We start from the raw sequence: 15,401 nt of genomic DNA on the forward strand, positions 1-15,401 counted from the left end.
ATCATTGTCAGAGGACTAGGAAGGGCGTGGGCGGGCGGGACCTTGTGCTTTGTCAGGGGCCCAAAAATTTCTGATGGCAGCCCTGTATGACTTTGAATTCACTTTGGATCAATTTAGTAAATATCCCTGAAAAACTTTCAGGGTGTTTCCATTGGATCGAAGTTTTACGTTCTCAGTCTGCGTCATACTAAATTTTGTCAAAAGGGATATTTGCAACAATTCTGTAATTAATGTACGCCACTCTCACAGGGCCGGCGTGTCCTATAGGCAACTTAGACAGTCACCTATGGCGCACCAGCACAGTGGAGACGCCAGATTTAAGTGACCGGCAGGAGGAAAGCGCACAGCACTTCCTATTATTATTATCATTATTATTATTATTGCAATTTATATAGCGCCAACAGATTCCATAGCGCTTTACGATATTATGAGAGGGGATTTAACTATAAATAGGACAATTACAAATAAACTTACAGGAACAATAGGTTGAAGAGGACCCTGCTCGATCGAGCTTACATTCTATAGGAGGTGGGGTGTAAAACACATTAGGACAGGAATTTGCAATCAAATAAGGTGGACTGCCCTTTAGGAGAGGGCAAGAGACAGGTATGTGAGGTATTGGTTAGTCTTGGAGGCCATAAGCTTTCCTAAAGAGATGGGTTTTAAGGCACTTCTTAAAAGATGCAAGACTAGGGGAGAGTCTGATGGCGGTAGGCAGGCTATTCCATAGGAAGGGAGCCGCCCGCGAGAAGTTCTGCAAGCGCGAGTTGGCCGTACGAGTGCGGACAACGGACAGGAGGTGGTCACGGGCAGAGCGGAGAGACCGAGAAGGGACATACCTATGTATCTGTGAGGAGATGTCAGTCCGCCGGCGACCGGGTACAGGAAACAGAAGTTCCTGAACCGTGGTCCACGCAGCCCGGCAATGCTACATAGGTAGTTGGCAAAACAGGGAGGGAGAACCACTAAGGGAGGGGGGAGGACCACTAAGGGGGGAAGGCAAGAGGGGGAGGACCACTAAGGGGGAACAGAGGGAGGACTACTAAGGAGAGGAGGACCACTAAGGGGGGGGGGGGGGGGTGAGAGAACAGCCAAGGAGGTGAGGGGGAAGTGGAGAGGACAACTATGGGGTTTGGGAGAGGGGTGGGGGGAGAGGAAAGACCACTAAGGGGTGGGGGGGAGAGGACCACTAAGGGGGTGATTGGAGACGGAGGACCACTAAGAAGGGGGGAGAGAGAGGACCACTACGGGTTTTAAGGTTAAGGGGAGTGAGAGGACCACTAAGGGGGAGAGGGGGGAGTGAGAGGACCACTAAGGAGGGAGAAGGGGGTTAGAGGACCAGTAAGGGGGGAGTGAAAGGACCACCAAGGGGGGACTGGAGAGGACCACTAAGAGGGGGGAGACCACTAAGGGACAGGTAGGGGAGAGGAACACTGAGGGACAGGGAAGAGACCACTTTGGGACAGGGGCAGGGGAGAGCTCTAAGGATGGAGGGGTAGGGGAGATCACTAGGGAACAGGGGAGATCACTAAAGGATAGCATGGGTGGGGCGAGCACTAATGGACTGGAGGGAAGTTAATATAACTAAGGGTCAGGGGCCAAGGGAGAGCACTAAGGGCCTGGAGGGGAGGAGAGAGCACTAAGGGACAGGAGGGGAGAACAATGAAGGACAGGAGGGGAGGGTGATCACTAATTGATAGGAGGGGAGAGCATCCCTACACACTCACACAAACACACAATGCATCCCCACTCACACACAGACACACCGAAACACACAATGCCTGCCTGACGCACACACACACATACACTGCTTCTCTTACACACACAGAAACAAAAAGCATCTCTTACACACACTCAATGAACCCCTTACAGACACACACACTGCATTAAATTACATACACAGAAACACACCTTGCATTCCTTACACACACACTGCATTCCTTCCACACAAACACACAATACATCCCCTATACACACACTACATCCCTTACACAAATTGATTTCCCTATACACTACATTCCATAAGAACACACACACATTACATCCTCTACAATAACACATAACACATCCCCTACACACATACACTCCACTCCCTGTGAGCGAACTTATGAGTGGGCCATGTAGGTGGACTTATAGGCATACTCACGGTCAGGCCCTGGGGGCCCAGACCTTGTGCTGTGTAAGGGGCCCCCCAAAATGGAGCTGCTTCCTGTTTGTTAATTGTTGTGAGCACTGTTACAAGCAGTCTCCAGAGAGCGTGTTCTACACCAGACCTGTGGAGCCAGACTGCAGCCTAAGCCCATCCTCATCCTCATGTGGTGGTAAGTAGGCAATTCAATATATTAGTGGCACTAATCTATAATTTACCTCACATTTAAGGGCCACTATCGTCACCAGAACCACTACAGCTTAATGTAGTGGTTCTAGTGTCTATACCCTCTGTCTGTAGGCTTTTTAAAGTAAACACACTGCCTTTTCAGATAAAAGACACTTTGTGCAGAACTGGTGTTGGCCCATATGGCAGATCATATGGGTGGGGCATTGTGATGTCACATGGTGGGCATAACATATGGGGTGAGGAGAGGGGGCAAATTTTTGTTTGCCTAGGGCGGCAAAAATCCTTGCACCGGCCCTGCACTCTCATTTATAGGACCCTCTTCAAAAGTGAAATATAAGTTCCATCAGAATGATCAACTTACCTTTGTTTAGAGAGGTACACAGCATATTGCCCAAATTATCTTTTAAAATAAATATTTTTTAAACACAGTTATGTTTAGTTTAATTCCTTAAGGCCAAACAAAGCAATTAACGATAATTACCAACATTCACAATCACTAAAAATAAAACTTGATGTGGAACTCTGTTTAGGGGTTATATAGGCTATTTTTTTTTTTTTTTTAGCAACATGATGAAAGGACCTGTTTGGTCCATACATGTACTGTTTAAGGATCCTCAATCACACATTTCCCATCTCTCTCTCTTTTACTAGCCATCCTCCTCTGCCTTTAGGGAGTCAGAACTGATTGTAAATGGCTAATAACCTAAACTAATTTGAGAGGTCTTTGTCCCTCCCCCATATTGTCATTGTTTTTTTTTTTTTTTCCACAGTACAGGCTGTTGTGTGCCCTCCAGCTGGTGCCTCCTCACAAGGATGCAGGCAGTGTGTGTGTGTCTGTGTGCAGGCAGTGCATGTGAGTGGAGGTGGGGTTGATGAGTGGATGAAAATCTGAGCAGGAAATAGTTAAACTGATTGTGACTGTCACTGAATCCCCGGATGCTGATGTAAGGAGAGAGGGAGAGTGAAGCCTGCACATTGCAGAGGAGGTAGCAGAGAGAGAGAGAGAGGGAGAGAGATTACAGAAGAAAAGCCTGTGAGGAGGGGGGCAAGCATACATCAGCTGAAACAGCAGCAGCAATAGCATCAAGATCTGATCTGCATCCAGTTGTATCCAAGGGCTGCATCCCTCCTGATGATGCTGGTACCAGGAGTGTAGCATTCCCTGCACCCTCCCCCTTCCTCTCTCTCTCCCCACTCCCCCTCCCCCTTGGATGCATCAGCAAAGAGGAACACAGATCAATTTCCCCCTTGCACCCCCCCATTAACAAAAAAAATATATATCAACCCTATGGTAAAAGAATTACAAGGGGAGAAAAAAATAAATCCAACTTGGGAATCTACAAGGACTGAGACTAGGAGCACAGGAGAAGACAATCAGTCCACTGTCTATTTCTCTCTCCTCCTTTTCTATTGTTCTAACCTGGGAGGAAAGGACAGGCCTTTTTTTAAAAAAAGGGGAAAAAAACAAAGGTAGGCACCATGTCAAGTGGCAAGGAGGCAGGTGGAATTCATCCTTACCAGCAGCAGCAACATGCCCAGTATGTTGGACCCTACAGGCTGGAGAAAACCCTTGGCAAAGGACAGACAGGTGGGCCTATATCTCTTACAGTCCTGGCTTGTTTTGTGATCTGTGATTGCATTTAAATCTTTGCATGTCATTGCTTTTCCGTGAGATACAATGTAGGTAAATGATCTGAGATATTGTAAGTTTTTTTTTTAGGGTGGAGAAAACCCATCCCTTGGTTGGGATGCAATATTGCTGGTAGATGAGGCAATTCTGGGAAACCTTGGGAAATTATTCTTAAAAGGGTCTCATGTGTGCATGTGTTATTATAAACATTGTATTAGTGTGTTCTGTTCTTTTTTTTTTTTTTTTTTTTAAATCTAGAATGTTGCATGGTTCCTAATATCATGGGTCCTACATGCCTGAGTCTAAAAATCTTTTTTTTTTTCAACCCTGTGTGTTTCACTTTGTGCTGATCTGAAGTTATTCATCACATTAGACACCTTGCAGTGAGGTCCTTCATTAAAAAGCCTCTAGATATGCGTTCTTGGTTCTTTACTAAGCTTTATAATCTTCCACTGATGTCAGGATGCAGTTATGTGATGTAGAAGTTCTGGTTCTGTGCTAGCTACTACCTACATAATATTGTGATTGCAAAGGTTCTGCTCTCAGAATGAAATGATTCTGTGATTGAAAACCCCAACTCTGTGACTTTAAGATTTTATTCTTCATCATTCTGAGCTGTGATTTCAATTCTCAGGGATTTTCTAATTGTATTTAATGATTTTTTATATTTTTTGTTGTGGCATGCTTTTTTTTTTTTTTGATGAAAGGTTCAGTCCTTTGATGTAATGGTGTTAATCTGTGATGTACATTTCCAATTTTGTGATGTCAAGGCTCTATTTGCTGATGAAAACCTTCTCTGCACTGGGATGCCTCTTAATGTAATTTGTGGGATTATTCTCTTAACCTAGCGTGTTTTCAAAAACCTATAATACCCACATATTAGCATTGTGGAGTTCCATAACATTGCTTTTAGAACTGTATAAATTATTATTGCAAACTGCATATGTGTGTAAAATATGAATACTGGCAATAAATGTAAAACGATGAAATGGAATTTTCTTGTGTAAAAAATGCTAAATGTTTTTCATTTTGAGACATACATTTTTTTTATTTTTAAATTTTTCTTTCTGGTGCGCCCTTTTACATGGCCCACGTTTATTATATAGTGCTATGCTTCTACAGTTGCATGCATTATTTATGGAATTGTAGCTGTATGGACCTACATTATAGATATATATATCAGGCTTTCCGCTCTAGGGATCTGCATTATAGAAGAGTGTTTTTCTCTGGGGACCTGCATTATGCTTCTGTCTCTCTCTGCAATACCAACTTGTTTTATATAGATATCTCTGATGAAATGATCAGATATGATAAAGAGCTCCTGTTTGACACAAATCGTGCTTTTCCTTTAGCCCCCCCGCTCAGTTGACATCTCATAATTTCCAATGATCAGCATCTCAGTAAAACAACCTTAACCCCCCACCCCAATAGCTTGACTTTCAGGTTTCCCTTACAGAGAGGCTCTGTTATTCTATAGAGGAACATCTGACGTAAAATAAGTCTTTTTTTTTTTTTTGGTGCTGCAGGATTTTAAAGGAGAGATTCATTCGGGTTTGTGGATGTTATATATTTTTTCCAATAATTAGTGAGTGCATTAAAAAATTCAGTACCCTCATCTTGTGTTTTTTTAATTTATTTTTTAATAAAAAAAATAAACAAAAAATATAAAATAAGATTCTGGGTAATTAGGAACATTGTCCGTGGAATGGGTGGGATGCTGTTAAGGAGTTGAAGGATTGCTTGCTGTATTGCAGTACACGCTTGCTGGGTAAGGCACTTATGGGCAGGCTCAGCAGGATAGGACTAACGTACAAGTCGAGGGCACATTTCTAATCACACACGCTCAATCTTCAGCAGAAAACACACAGGTGGGATGCTTATACTTTCAAGTGCACACTTCAAAAGGATATTACATGGGATAAGCAGAGGCACCCAAAATACAAACAATCCTTGTAAAGTGGACAGCTAGTTCAATGGCAGGTGGATCCGAGGCCTAGACTGGGTTATGTTAAAGGTCGTTTGAGATTGAGATAGACGAGATGGGAGTCACCAAATGTTCTCCCAGGTACAGACATTAGGAAGGATGTCCTTATATTTAAATTCAAATACCGGCCTTAAGGAAAGAATGAAGTGATAACACATAATATAGACCTGACGGAAAGTGCAACCAGAGGTCACATCAGTTACAAGCACCAGGCACAAATCTAAATGGAGGAATTAACGGTGTTCAAGAGCCCATGCTATGTTAAGACCTTCTGAGAAAGACAACTAAATGTTGAGGTTTTGCAGACTTGATGTATCTGGAGAAAATTACCCCATTAGCAAACTTCAACAGGGTGGTCATTTTAGGTCAGGGTTCGATGCAGAAGGATACGAGTTGAAATCTATATGACCCTGGGGAAGAAGGTCACACTAATAAATGGACATTTCTGCAATCCTCCAAACAGGTTAATCTTCCCAAATGAACTGTTAAGACAGCCTGCAGAGGCCTCCCACCAACGATTCATAAAAGGCAGACCTTGTATGATATATTAATGTTCATGAACCCATTTCTGTTTGTGTATAAGTATGCAACTGCTCGAATTTCTATGTATATAAAGACAAGAAAAAGTATCACATTCACAATTTTTCTTTAAATTTAAATAAAACAATTAAATAACTCTGTTTTATTCCATAACTCAATACTGCTATACCCATCCTCCATTGCACATAGCTCTCATATTTGTTTACTCATATAATTTAGATTTAATTAGTGTCTGAATACTAATTACATTTCTGGCACTGTTTTGACTACTGGATTAACTAGTATACACAAAAATACTTTTTGAACCGATTGCCCATTACAAAATACCTCAGTAGAGTAGTGATAATTTGCTTGTCACCCTGTTCAGATGTTCTTCAGTTCATACAAGCATATTTCAGGACTCAATCTAATGAATTAAATGAGGACTTAGGTCCCAAACATTTTCAGTAAATCTAGTACAGTTGTTATGCTCAACTTTTGTACTAGAGTACTTCAATTTATATAATCAACAAACTGAAAAAATCAATCAACCTTCATGGCACATCGACTCACTGCACAATGTTGTGTGGTACTTTGGTGCTTCATACATGATCTAATGGTGATATATTATCTGCAGCTCTTGTTGGTTACAAGGAGAAGCCAAACTTCATTTGTAGGATAGTAACACAATTTTGATGGCTTCGAGGTATGGACAGGTGTCTTCTGCCAGAACCCCAGATAGAGACTTGTTGGCAGTGGGAACAATCGATTCTCCTTCAGACAGACAACAGTAGCTGTGTCAAAATATAAGGATAAATACTTAAACCACTTTACAAAAATAGAATGAAACATACTGCTTCAGCACCCACCCAGTGCCACACAGTTTGGACCGCAACCACCAACGAACAGAATGCAGAATAGATCGGGTACTCAATATGTGTGTTAGAGTGCCTTTATTCTAATCCATTGTTATTCAGAACATAAGGATATGTCTCCCATACTCATGAAGACTCGGTCTTCCGCAATTTCACCCTTCTGGCCTTTTGCCTGTAGTGTGGACTTGCTGTGCAGTCTACAGAACCTGGATGGTCAAGCAAGTTTTCGTACATTTTTACGCTCCCTATCTCTTCCCATCAAAGCGTGACCTAAAAGTGCCTCATTTTTTAAACCTGTCAATGGTGTAATTCATATTATATTCTATTCTGCTCAGAGACCCTTAAGTTCTTCATGGTGTTAAATATGTGATTGATGGTTACTCTGGACTGGAATTTGTGAAATATGAGGCCTTCTAGGTGCTGTTTGTTACCACGAACTACTGAGGGTTATTCCTTCAAGATAACTCCAACCCAAAACCCATTTGTATAGAAAACACTGGTACTGGTTAGAGTAACACTTTCTAGTGAGGGAGGGTGGGCTGAAGGCATGACATGGACGGCACGGGTGGTGGGGGAGTTGCCACCATTCACTCTCTGCCACCTGCATGCTGTGCCTGCTAGTGACAGATGACAAATTTGCACAGAATTGCTATTAGATAGCACTGGAATTTTGTCCAGAGCTGGCTTATGATTCCCAGTAACACTGCTGACGGTGCAGATACACCTGGAGATTATTCCCCTTTCCGCATGCAAAGGGGATAATCTCTGTATGTGCAGCTTTGACACCATGACAACTTCAAGTGGTCATAGTGTTTGAAGTATACCTTTAGTAATTTTACCCAAAATGACCTCTTATTGCCTGTTTTTATTGTAAATTAGGTGTGATATCCATTAATTTGTTCCTTTAGTTCTGTATTTGGAGCTATCTCTAATAAGCAACGTCTTGGTGTCTGTACTGGACATTATAGATTGTTAACCATTTGTGTATCAGAATTTGGCATGTTGTTTATCTTTAGCTTGTATAGGTCCAAAGATATACTCCACATGTACCAAAGTTGTCTTCTTTGCAAGGCTTGAATTTAGGTCACACACTGGTTGTCCCATGTGATATCATATTGAAGTATGAAAATATATACATTTCATGTCCTCCAACACCAAAGTTTAAAATATATGTTTGAACTCTTAATTACTGAATGGCGTAAATTACATGGATTATGTAATTTTACCAGAAAGTTAAGTAACTCCTTTTCTTTTGTCTTTGTCTTTTTTGTTTTTTGTATTCTTTTTTTTTTGCTTTGTTTCTTATTACCTTTTGAAAACAAATAAACTGTTAAATTAAAAAAGAACTGGTAACTTGTAAATGGTAGAGTCATACATTATGCACCTGTAAAAGTATGGTATTGGGGATATTACACAGTGACTGCCAAAATATTCAAATGCTATGATATTGCTAAAAACAAAGAGAGATAAATTAATTAAGAAAGGCTAGAAGTGCAATATGTGTTGTTTAATATAGAAGAATATATTAACAGTATATCAGACAGACTGCCCACACCGCCAGTTGTCAATAAACAGCTTTACAATTTGTAGTTTATTTGCGGTTTTAAAGGGACGCTATAGTCACCAAAAGAACTTTAGCCTAATGAAGCTGTTTTGTGTATAGATCATGCCTCTGAAGTTTCACTGCTCACTTCACTGCCATTTCGGAATTAAATCACTTTTGTTTCCGTTTATGCAAATCTAGCCACACCTCCCCTGGCCGTGATTGACACAGCCTGCATGAAAACTGTTTTCATTTTCAATCGGATGTAACTTACTTGAAAAGTCTGTATCTCCTGCTCTGTAAAATGAACTTTAAGTATATACATGAAGCTCCTGCATGGTTTAGGAAGATATTAACAGAGCAGGAGATAAGAACTTCAAAGTTAAACAGCATTTGCAATAGATGAAGTGTAAACATTAGATGACTCTTTTCAGGAAGTGTTAAGGAAGATTGTGCAGGTTACATGCATGGAGGTGTGACTAGGGCTGCATAAACCAAATGATTTAACTCCTAAACGGAAGAGAATTGAGCAGTGAGACTGCAGGGGTATGATCTATACACCAAAACCCCTTCATTCAGCTAAAGTTGCTTTGGTGACTATAGTGTCCCTTTAAGTCAGCAAGATAATCTAGCTGAGCATAGAAGGCTGCAACACACACAAGGACTGTGAGATGCCAAACAATTGTTTGAGGTTGCTATTTATTTAACACTAATGCCGAAAACAGTTATTGATCATGTGACCAGTCCTAGATGCTAATGATGTCGGTTTTGTCTGTACTGACTAGGCGACTTGGAATTTTCAGGCAAACATTTGGAACAGCAGCATTAAAATATTATTTCACTTGTTTTTCTCCATTAGCGCTAATTAGTTTAGCAGCTTTGCTAAATTGAACAATGTAGCACCTGTAAAACTGAAAACAGGAACCTATTTTAGCGTACAGAATTTTCCAGCATCCCATAACCACCTTCTTTGTACAAATAATGTGGGAGACCTGAATGAACCACAGGGAGTAATATCCAGGGTAATTTGGAGGAAAATTGATGCAGAGAGTATTGCTTTTTTCATTCTCTATCTCTTATAGGTTACAATACATTTTCACGTTCAGCTTCCCCCTGCAAATTTAGCAATATGAATTATAATGGTAATAGTGAATTTGTTGACACAGCCTCACTCGCTGTTCCAAACACTGTTTTAAACACTGTAACAATGTCAAATCAGCACATTACCATGCTGCATAGCACCCATATTGCCAACAGGAAACAGCATTTCACACATACTCTTTTGACTTATCTGTCTTCAAGCACATGTGGAGAAAAAGTATCATCTATCTACAAGTCCAAATTGCGTCAGACATTAATTTACTCTTGCATGGACACTGGTTTGACCAACATAGTGGTTTGATAATTTCCCCATACATCCCTTAATTCTGACTCATACTTTGTTAACCTGTACTCCCATAAATGCAGATTTTTTTTTTTTTATTAAAGGAACACTATTACGTTAGTAATGTAAATGTGTATGTTTGGCCTCTAGGGAGGAGGAAGAAGAGTATCACGGCATTGCATTCTTCTGGAGTTGAGAAGGCCAGAGGGACCGTGGTCTTCGAGGCTGACGCCCGGCTTCTCCCTGTGAATGCCACACTATATTGGCCAAGGAAGCCTTTGGCTGATATGGAATGTCATATAAAACATTTAAATTAGTCTAGTTTAATTACTTTTTCACTTTAAACATATCCCCAAATGGAGTCTGACACAGCTTGAGAAAGATGATATCTTAAGTACACATTTTCTTCTCTTGAAAGGACATTTTGGCATTTCCACCAATATATGCCAACACGTCCATAGTTAGCTAGGAGTTGATAAATCTGCAGTGACATTGCTCTTGCAAAGGATATGGAATGAAGTGATTCCCCTTGCTCTCCCTTGTCCAGACGAGTAGTGTGAGATATGTTCCTGCTCTAAAGAGTGCGGGTGTATGTTCTTAGAAGTCAATTCAAAGAAAAAGAAAATATGATGCTCATCTACTGGAAATATGGAAATCCAAGGACAAAGGATGTGATTGTTGCAATGCTAAGAAAATATAAATTTAAGCTGGGTTAGGTGTCTTGGGGCACACACTATTTCTTGTGCAGTTTAAATAAATACATAAACCAGGCATTAAGTGGCCAAAGGGGATTTATTGCACATCATGTATGGTAGACAACAACAATATTTTAATTTCTTAGCATATTCATCACATTAAAGCTTTACTCCAACCACCATGACCACTTTAGTTATATGAAGTGGTCATGTTGATAAGAGTCAGTATGTACAGTGTTTCTGCTTGAATAACTGCACAAACTCCGATATTGTTAATTTTGTGCTGGGGGCTAGATGCACTCCCAGCACACTTGACATTCTCTGTTCCGGATTGCCTAATGTCAATTCTGTGCAGAAATTACGTCTGCTGTATGCGCGCACAGCACGCTGACAAACAGACAGGAAAATCCTCAGCCTGGAGGCAGAGCGTCTGCAAGGTGTAACTAGCTTTCACCTACCTCCCACATTATGCTCCTTCCTGCAACATTGGTACTATTTAAAAAAAAAACGAAAAACTTCCCACTCTCTCCCTCTGCCTCTCACACCTTGCCAGAGTGGAGAACGCGCAAGTGTTCCAAGACAGTAATTGATCCAATCACAGGCTTTTCTTTGAGAAGCCTGTGATTGGACCGTATGTGGCCACAGTGACGTCTGGAGGGGCGTAGAAGAGCAGTTTTGCCTGTCGCTGGAATCAAGGTGAGTAAAACCTTTTTTTTTCAGGTTATACGGGAAATTGAGAGGGAGGACATATTATGCCGGAAAGGTCCCACCTCTCAATAGGGCTATTGTAACCTTTTAAGGCATTTCAAATGTTAACTGGTGTCTTATGTATGTTGATTCATTTGGTCATTTTTAGCCTTGATTTATTTATTTGAGGAAAAAAAAATCGATATACACATTTTCATATTTAATTATTTTGTGACGGTAATGAATTATTTGAAAACAATGTCAAGCCTATCTGTAGATTTCCTTTTGATTTTTAAAGTTAGATTATTCTTCAGTTGGGCTAAAGGTTAAGGCCGTGTCAGCGAGCCATTTAAGCCACATTTGATGTTAGATAAATAATTATCTTTGCTATTGTCCTCTGTCTACTCATTTGTATTAATGAAATATTTTAATATATTACACATCTATCCAGCAGCCTGTGAATGACTCAGATTAGAAAGAATCAGCTCTCAACGGAGTTTATGAAAAAAGCAAAACCGTCATCATCTGGTGCCCCCCTGATTGCAGAACACCAGCTGCTCAAACAAAAGCCTTTATGGTTCCCCTGGGTCTTTGAAACCTATGAGGCTAGGTGAGAAGATCCCTGTCATTAACGCCTGCTACTTTCTGAAATGGTCATATTATTCCCTCTGTAATTTTAGTTAACAGGTTATTGCACACTCTCTCACTCAAAGCTGTGGAAAACCCAAATTAACTATTTTTGCCACATGAAGCCCAATAGTAATTGTAGAGAATTTTGTAATCCTGCTAGCATGGCTAGCATATGTCCGTGTTATTTCAAACTGGTATATTTGCTTGTCATTAAAATGTCAGTGGGGAGAATAGGAGCAAAATAGATCTTTCGGTTTAAAGGAGGGGCTATAATCCTCAAGTCTCCTTAGTGCAAGTCAAGTCGTGCGCTATGGATCTATAATTAAGCCACAAGCTTCCACCATAACCTCCAAATGCAAAGAAAGACTATAGCCCGAAGAACGCGTCACTTCTTATATCCATCCTATCTCCAAGCACATTACGTCTCACAAATAGTCCCAATAATGGCAATTTTTGGTTCAGTAAAATGGATTGAAGTGCTTTATCTGAAAAAAATCCTGTTTGTTGATACCAAATCGATTCTAAATTGATCACACCTATAGACAACGCAGGTAAAACTACAGGTAAAACAATTTGGAATGAATTAGTTCAATGTTTACCAGTAATTATATTCTGACAAATTGTTTCAAACAAATGTTTGCACATGCCTCATATAGCCCATGGGTATCTCTGTATAGGGATTTCCACAAAGCCAACTATTTCTGGACAATTGTGAATTCTCGGTACTTCAGTTTGGTGAACAAGCTTTTATTTTCCATCAAAAGGGCAACATTATTTCCCCGGTTCGACATATCTTATGCTCATGAAATGTCCAGCAGAGAACTGTGTACTGCATGAATACAATAAAGTTATATTCCACGACATTATCAAGTGACCAAGATGGGGGTTATTCCACAATTCTTGATAGTCCTGTACTTTTCAAATGTGTCAAATTAGTCTTTAAGTTGACCATTGCTCTGGGTGAAAGGCATCATTTTGCTCTATCTTCACATGGATTCATAACTGGTGTGATTCTACATTAGACAAAGCCAAGGAAATCTTTTTATAAGCCTGTCTGTTGTTATGCTAACAGTGGATCCATTTATGAAGCTCTAAATCAGAGTTCTTTTGTGATCCTTTATCCCAGAATCCAATCAGCTGTTATTTGCGGTTTGTCTATTTGAAGAGATATATGTATAGAAACATTACATTCACAAATGCTGCTCTGTTAACACTGGGATGGTGGTAACAGCTTCTGTGACTTTTTGTTGTCCGATTCCACTGGAGATGTAGAGATAAACAAAGGGAAAACCATGGGGTCTAAGTAGTAGTCAAGATACAAGGACACCAGCATTCACAAAAGTTTTTAAAATTATGGTATACTCAAATAGAATACAGAAAATGTGACACAGTGGTACAAAGTCCCCCTAACAAAGCTTGTATTTTAATCATGTTCTCAGACCTAGAATAACATCTCAGGTCATTAGTGGTATAGGAAATCACCAGTTTATTTTCCATAGGGTATATCAGGTCACAGCCACCTTAAAACCAGTGAGGCTACAAATGTCTTAAAGCTGCACGGATTCAATATAAATACGGTGATTTTTTTTGCCTCCCCCCCCAAGAATGTAAAGTACATAGTTTGACTAAAATAGTTTTGTATCCAGATCCATGTTTAACTTTAATACAACTGCTGGGTCCTATGTAATTTTAATTATTCGTCAGTGTCTTTTCTGATGAATGGCTGTGATTTTGGCACATTTACCAATCATGCGTTTTTGAATTTGTTTTAACATATTTGTTTCCTTCCAGATTTTCCCTCTCAATCAGTGGTTTTTGTTTTAAGGCTCATTGGTGAAATAGTTCTGCATTTTAGTAATGTGCGCGGTAGAGAAAAAAGTCTCGTATGATATAGAACGTAAGGAGTGGGGGTACAGAGTTTGAGAGCTGCACGTCAGAAAATACTGTTTGAACAAGAAACTATTGGAAATAAAGTTATAACATATTGTTATAGCTTGAACAGTGAAGAAAATACATTGTGACGACGTAATCCCATTAGAAAAAAATCACCATACATGCTGTAATCACATTATGATTCCAAAATGTGGTCATAATGGTCCCAATTATGGTCTCTCTCGTGAAATGTTTGGGTGACAAGGACACCTTTAGGTAGGTGTACTAATTGTGCTAATGAACGTTAAATCAATTTTTTACGGTGTAGTTTCCTCAATACAATGTTTAATTTCCTCCACTTGTGTAATTCCAATTTTGCAAAAGAAAAGACAAACAATAAAAACAATAAAAAACACTGTTATGACAGTAAAGGCTTGCCACCGCACGATTTGACAGCATAATGGCCTAGCATCATACATGCCAACTACCTCTCACTGCACTTTCCCACTATCTCTTGAAGGTCCAGGGAGAAAGGGGGGAAGCCAAACTCTAATACTATACTGACCAATAGCCCAATCCTCCATAGCATCTCCCTTTGGTTACATTTGGGCCTAGGGGGAGAGGTCTGGCAGTCTATACACTGCCCAAAATGTCTGTGTGCTGCCTGTGGCTCATGTTGGCCACCCAAAGGGGCCACATCTACATGCCCACCTTCTTTATCTCCACCGGCAGACATGGGTACTACTGGCAAAGGGGACTTTAATTCTTGTTACCTAATGTATATGTTTGTCTGAGGCTCAAGGCTGCCATGTCTAGTCTTCAACAGATATCTAAATTGTTTCTGCCTCTGGTCCAAATGCCACTGTGTTCTCAATCCATCGAAAGGAATGTTGACTCCATAAAGGAGTTTCAGCTGCAGGTCGCAGCACTGAATACCAGATGTTCTACATGGGCACCCAGTTCGGCGCCAATCATTTAATTCCAAGGGGGGCCTCTTGTTTTACAATTGTTTCTTTTTCCTGATGTAGGCGTTGACACAACCTGGGAAACCTGTCTGTTAACTAGTACTTTTCCCGTCACTGTCTGTTGACCCACTTATCTGATACACCTGGTGACCCAGGACCTCATCTTCTCCCCAGGACCTGAATCACTAAATCTCACTGACTACCAAGTCGCATTGCACCACACATATCCCCATTGGCCCTTAAGTTCCTATGCTAACACTAAGGGTCTCAACACCCCTG

The 15,401-nt window shown here is 40.5% G+C and overlaps 1 protein-coding gene across 4 annotated transcripts in view; it reads left to right on the forward strand.

Moving 5' to 3' along the window:
* The first annotated feature begins 3,369 nt into the window (after positions 1-3,369).
* LOC134577212 (serine/threonine-protein kinase BRSK2-like) overlaps positions 3,370-15,401 on the forward strand; it is a 235,573-nt gene continuing 223,541 nt past the window's right edge. For all 4 annotated transcript variants that reach the window (XM_063435884.1, XM_063435885.1, XM_063435887.1 and 1 more), the window contains exon 1: positions 3,370-3,926. In XM_063435884.1, the coding sequence (XP_063291954.1) occupies positions 3,818-3,926 (109 nt within the window). In that variant the 5' untranslated portion in view covers positions 3,370-3,817. The remainder of the gene's footprint in view (positions 3,927-15,401) is intronic.

This window comes from Pelobates fuscus, chromosome 11, assembly GCF_036172605.1.
Source record: "Pelobates fuscus isolate aPelFus1 chromosome 11, aPelFus1.pri, whole genome shotgun sequence".
In the NCBI taxonomy this organism is placed as follows: domain Eukaryota; kingdom Metazoa; phylum Chordata; class Amphibia; order Anura; family Pelobatidae; genus Pelobates; species Pelobates fuscus.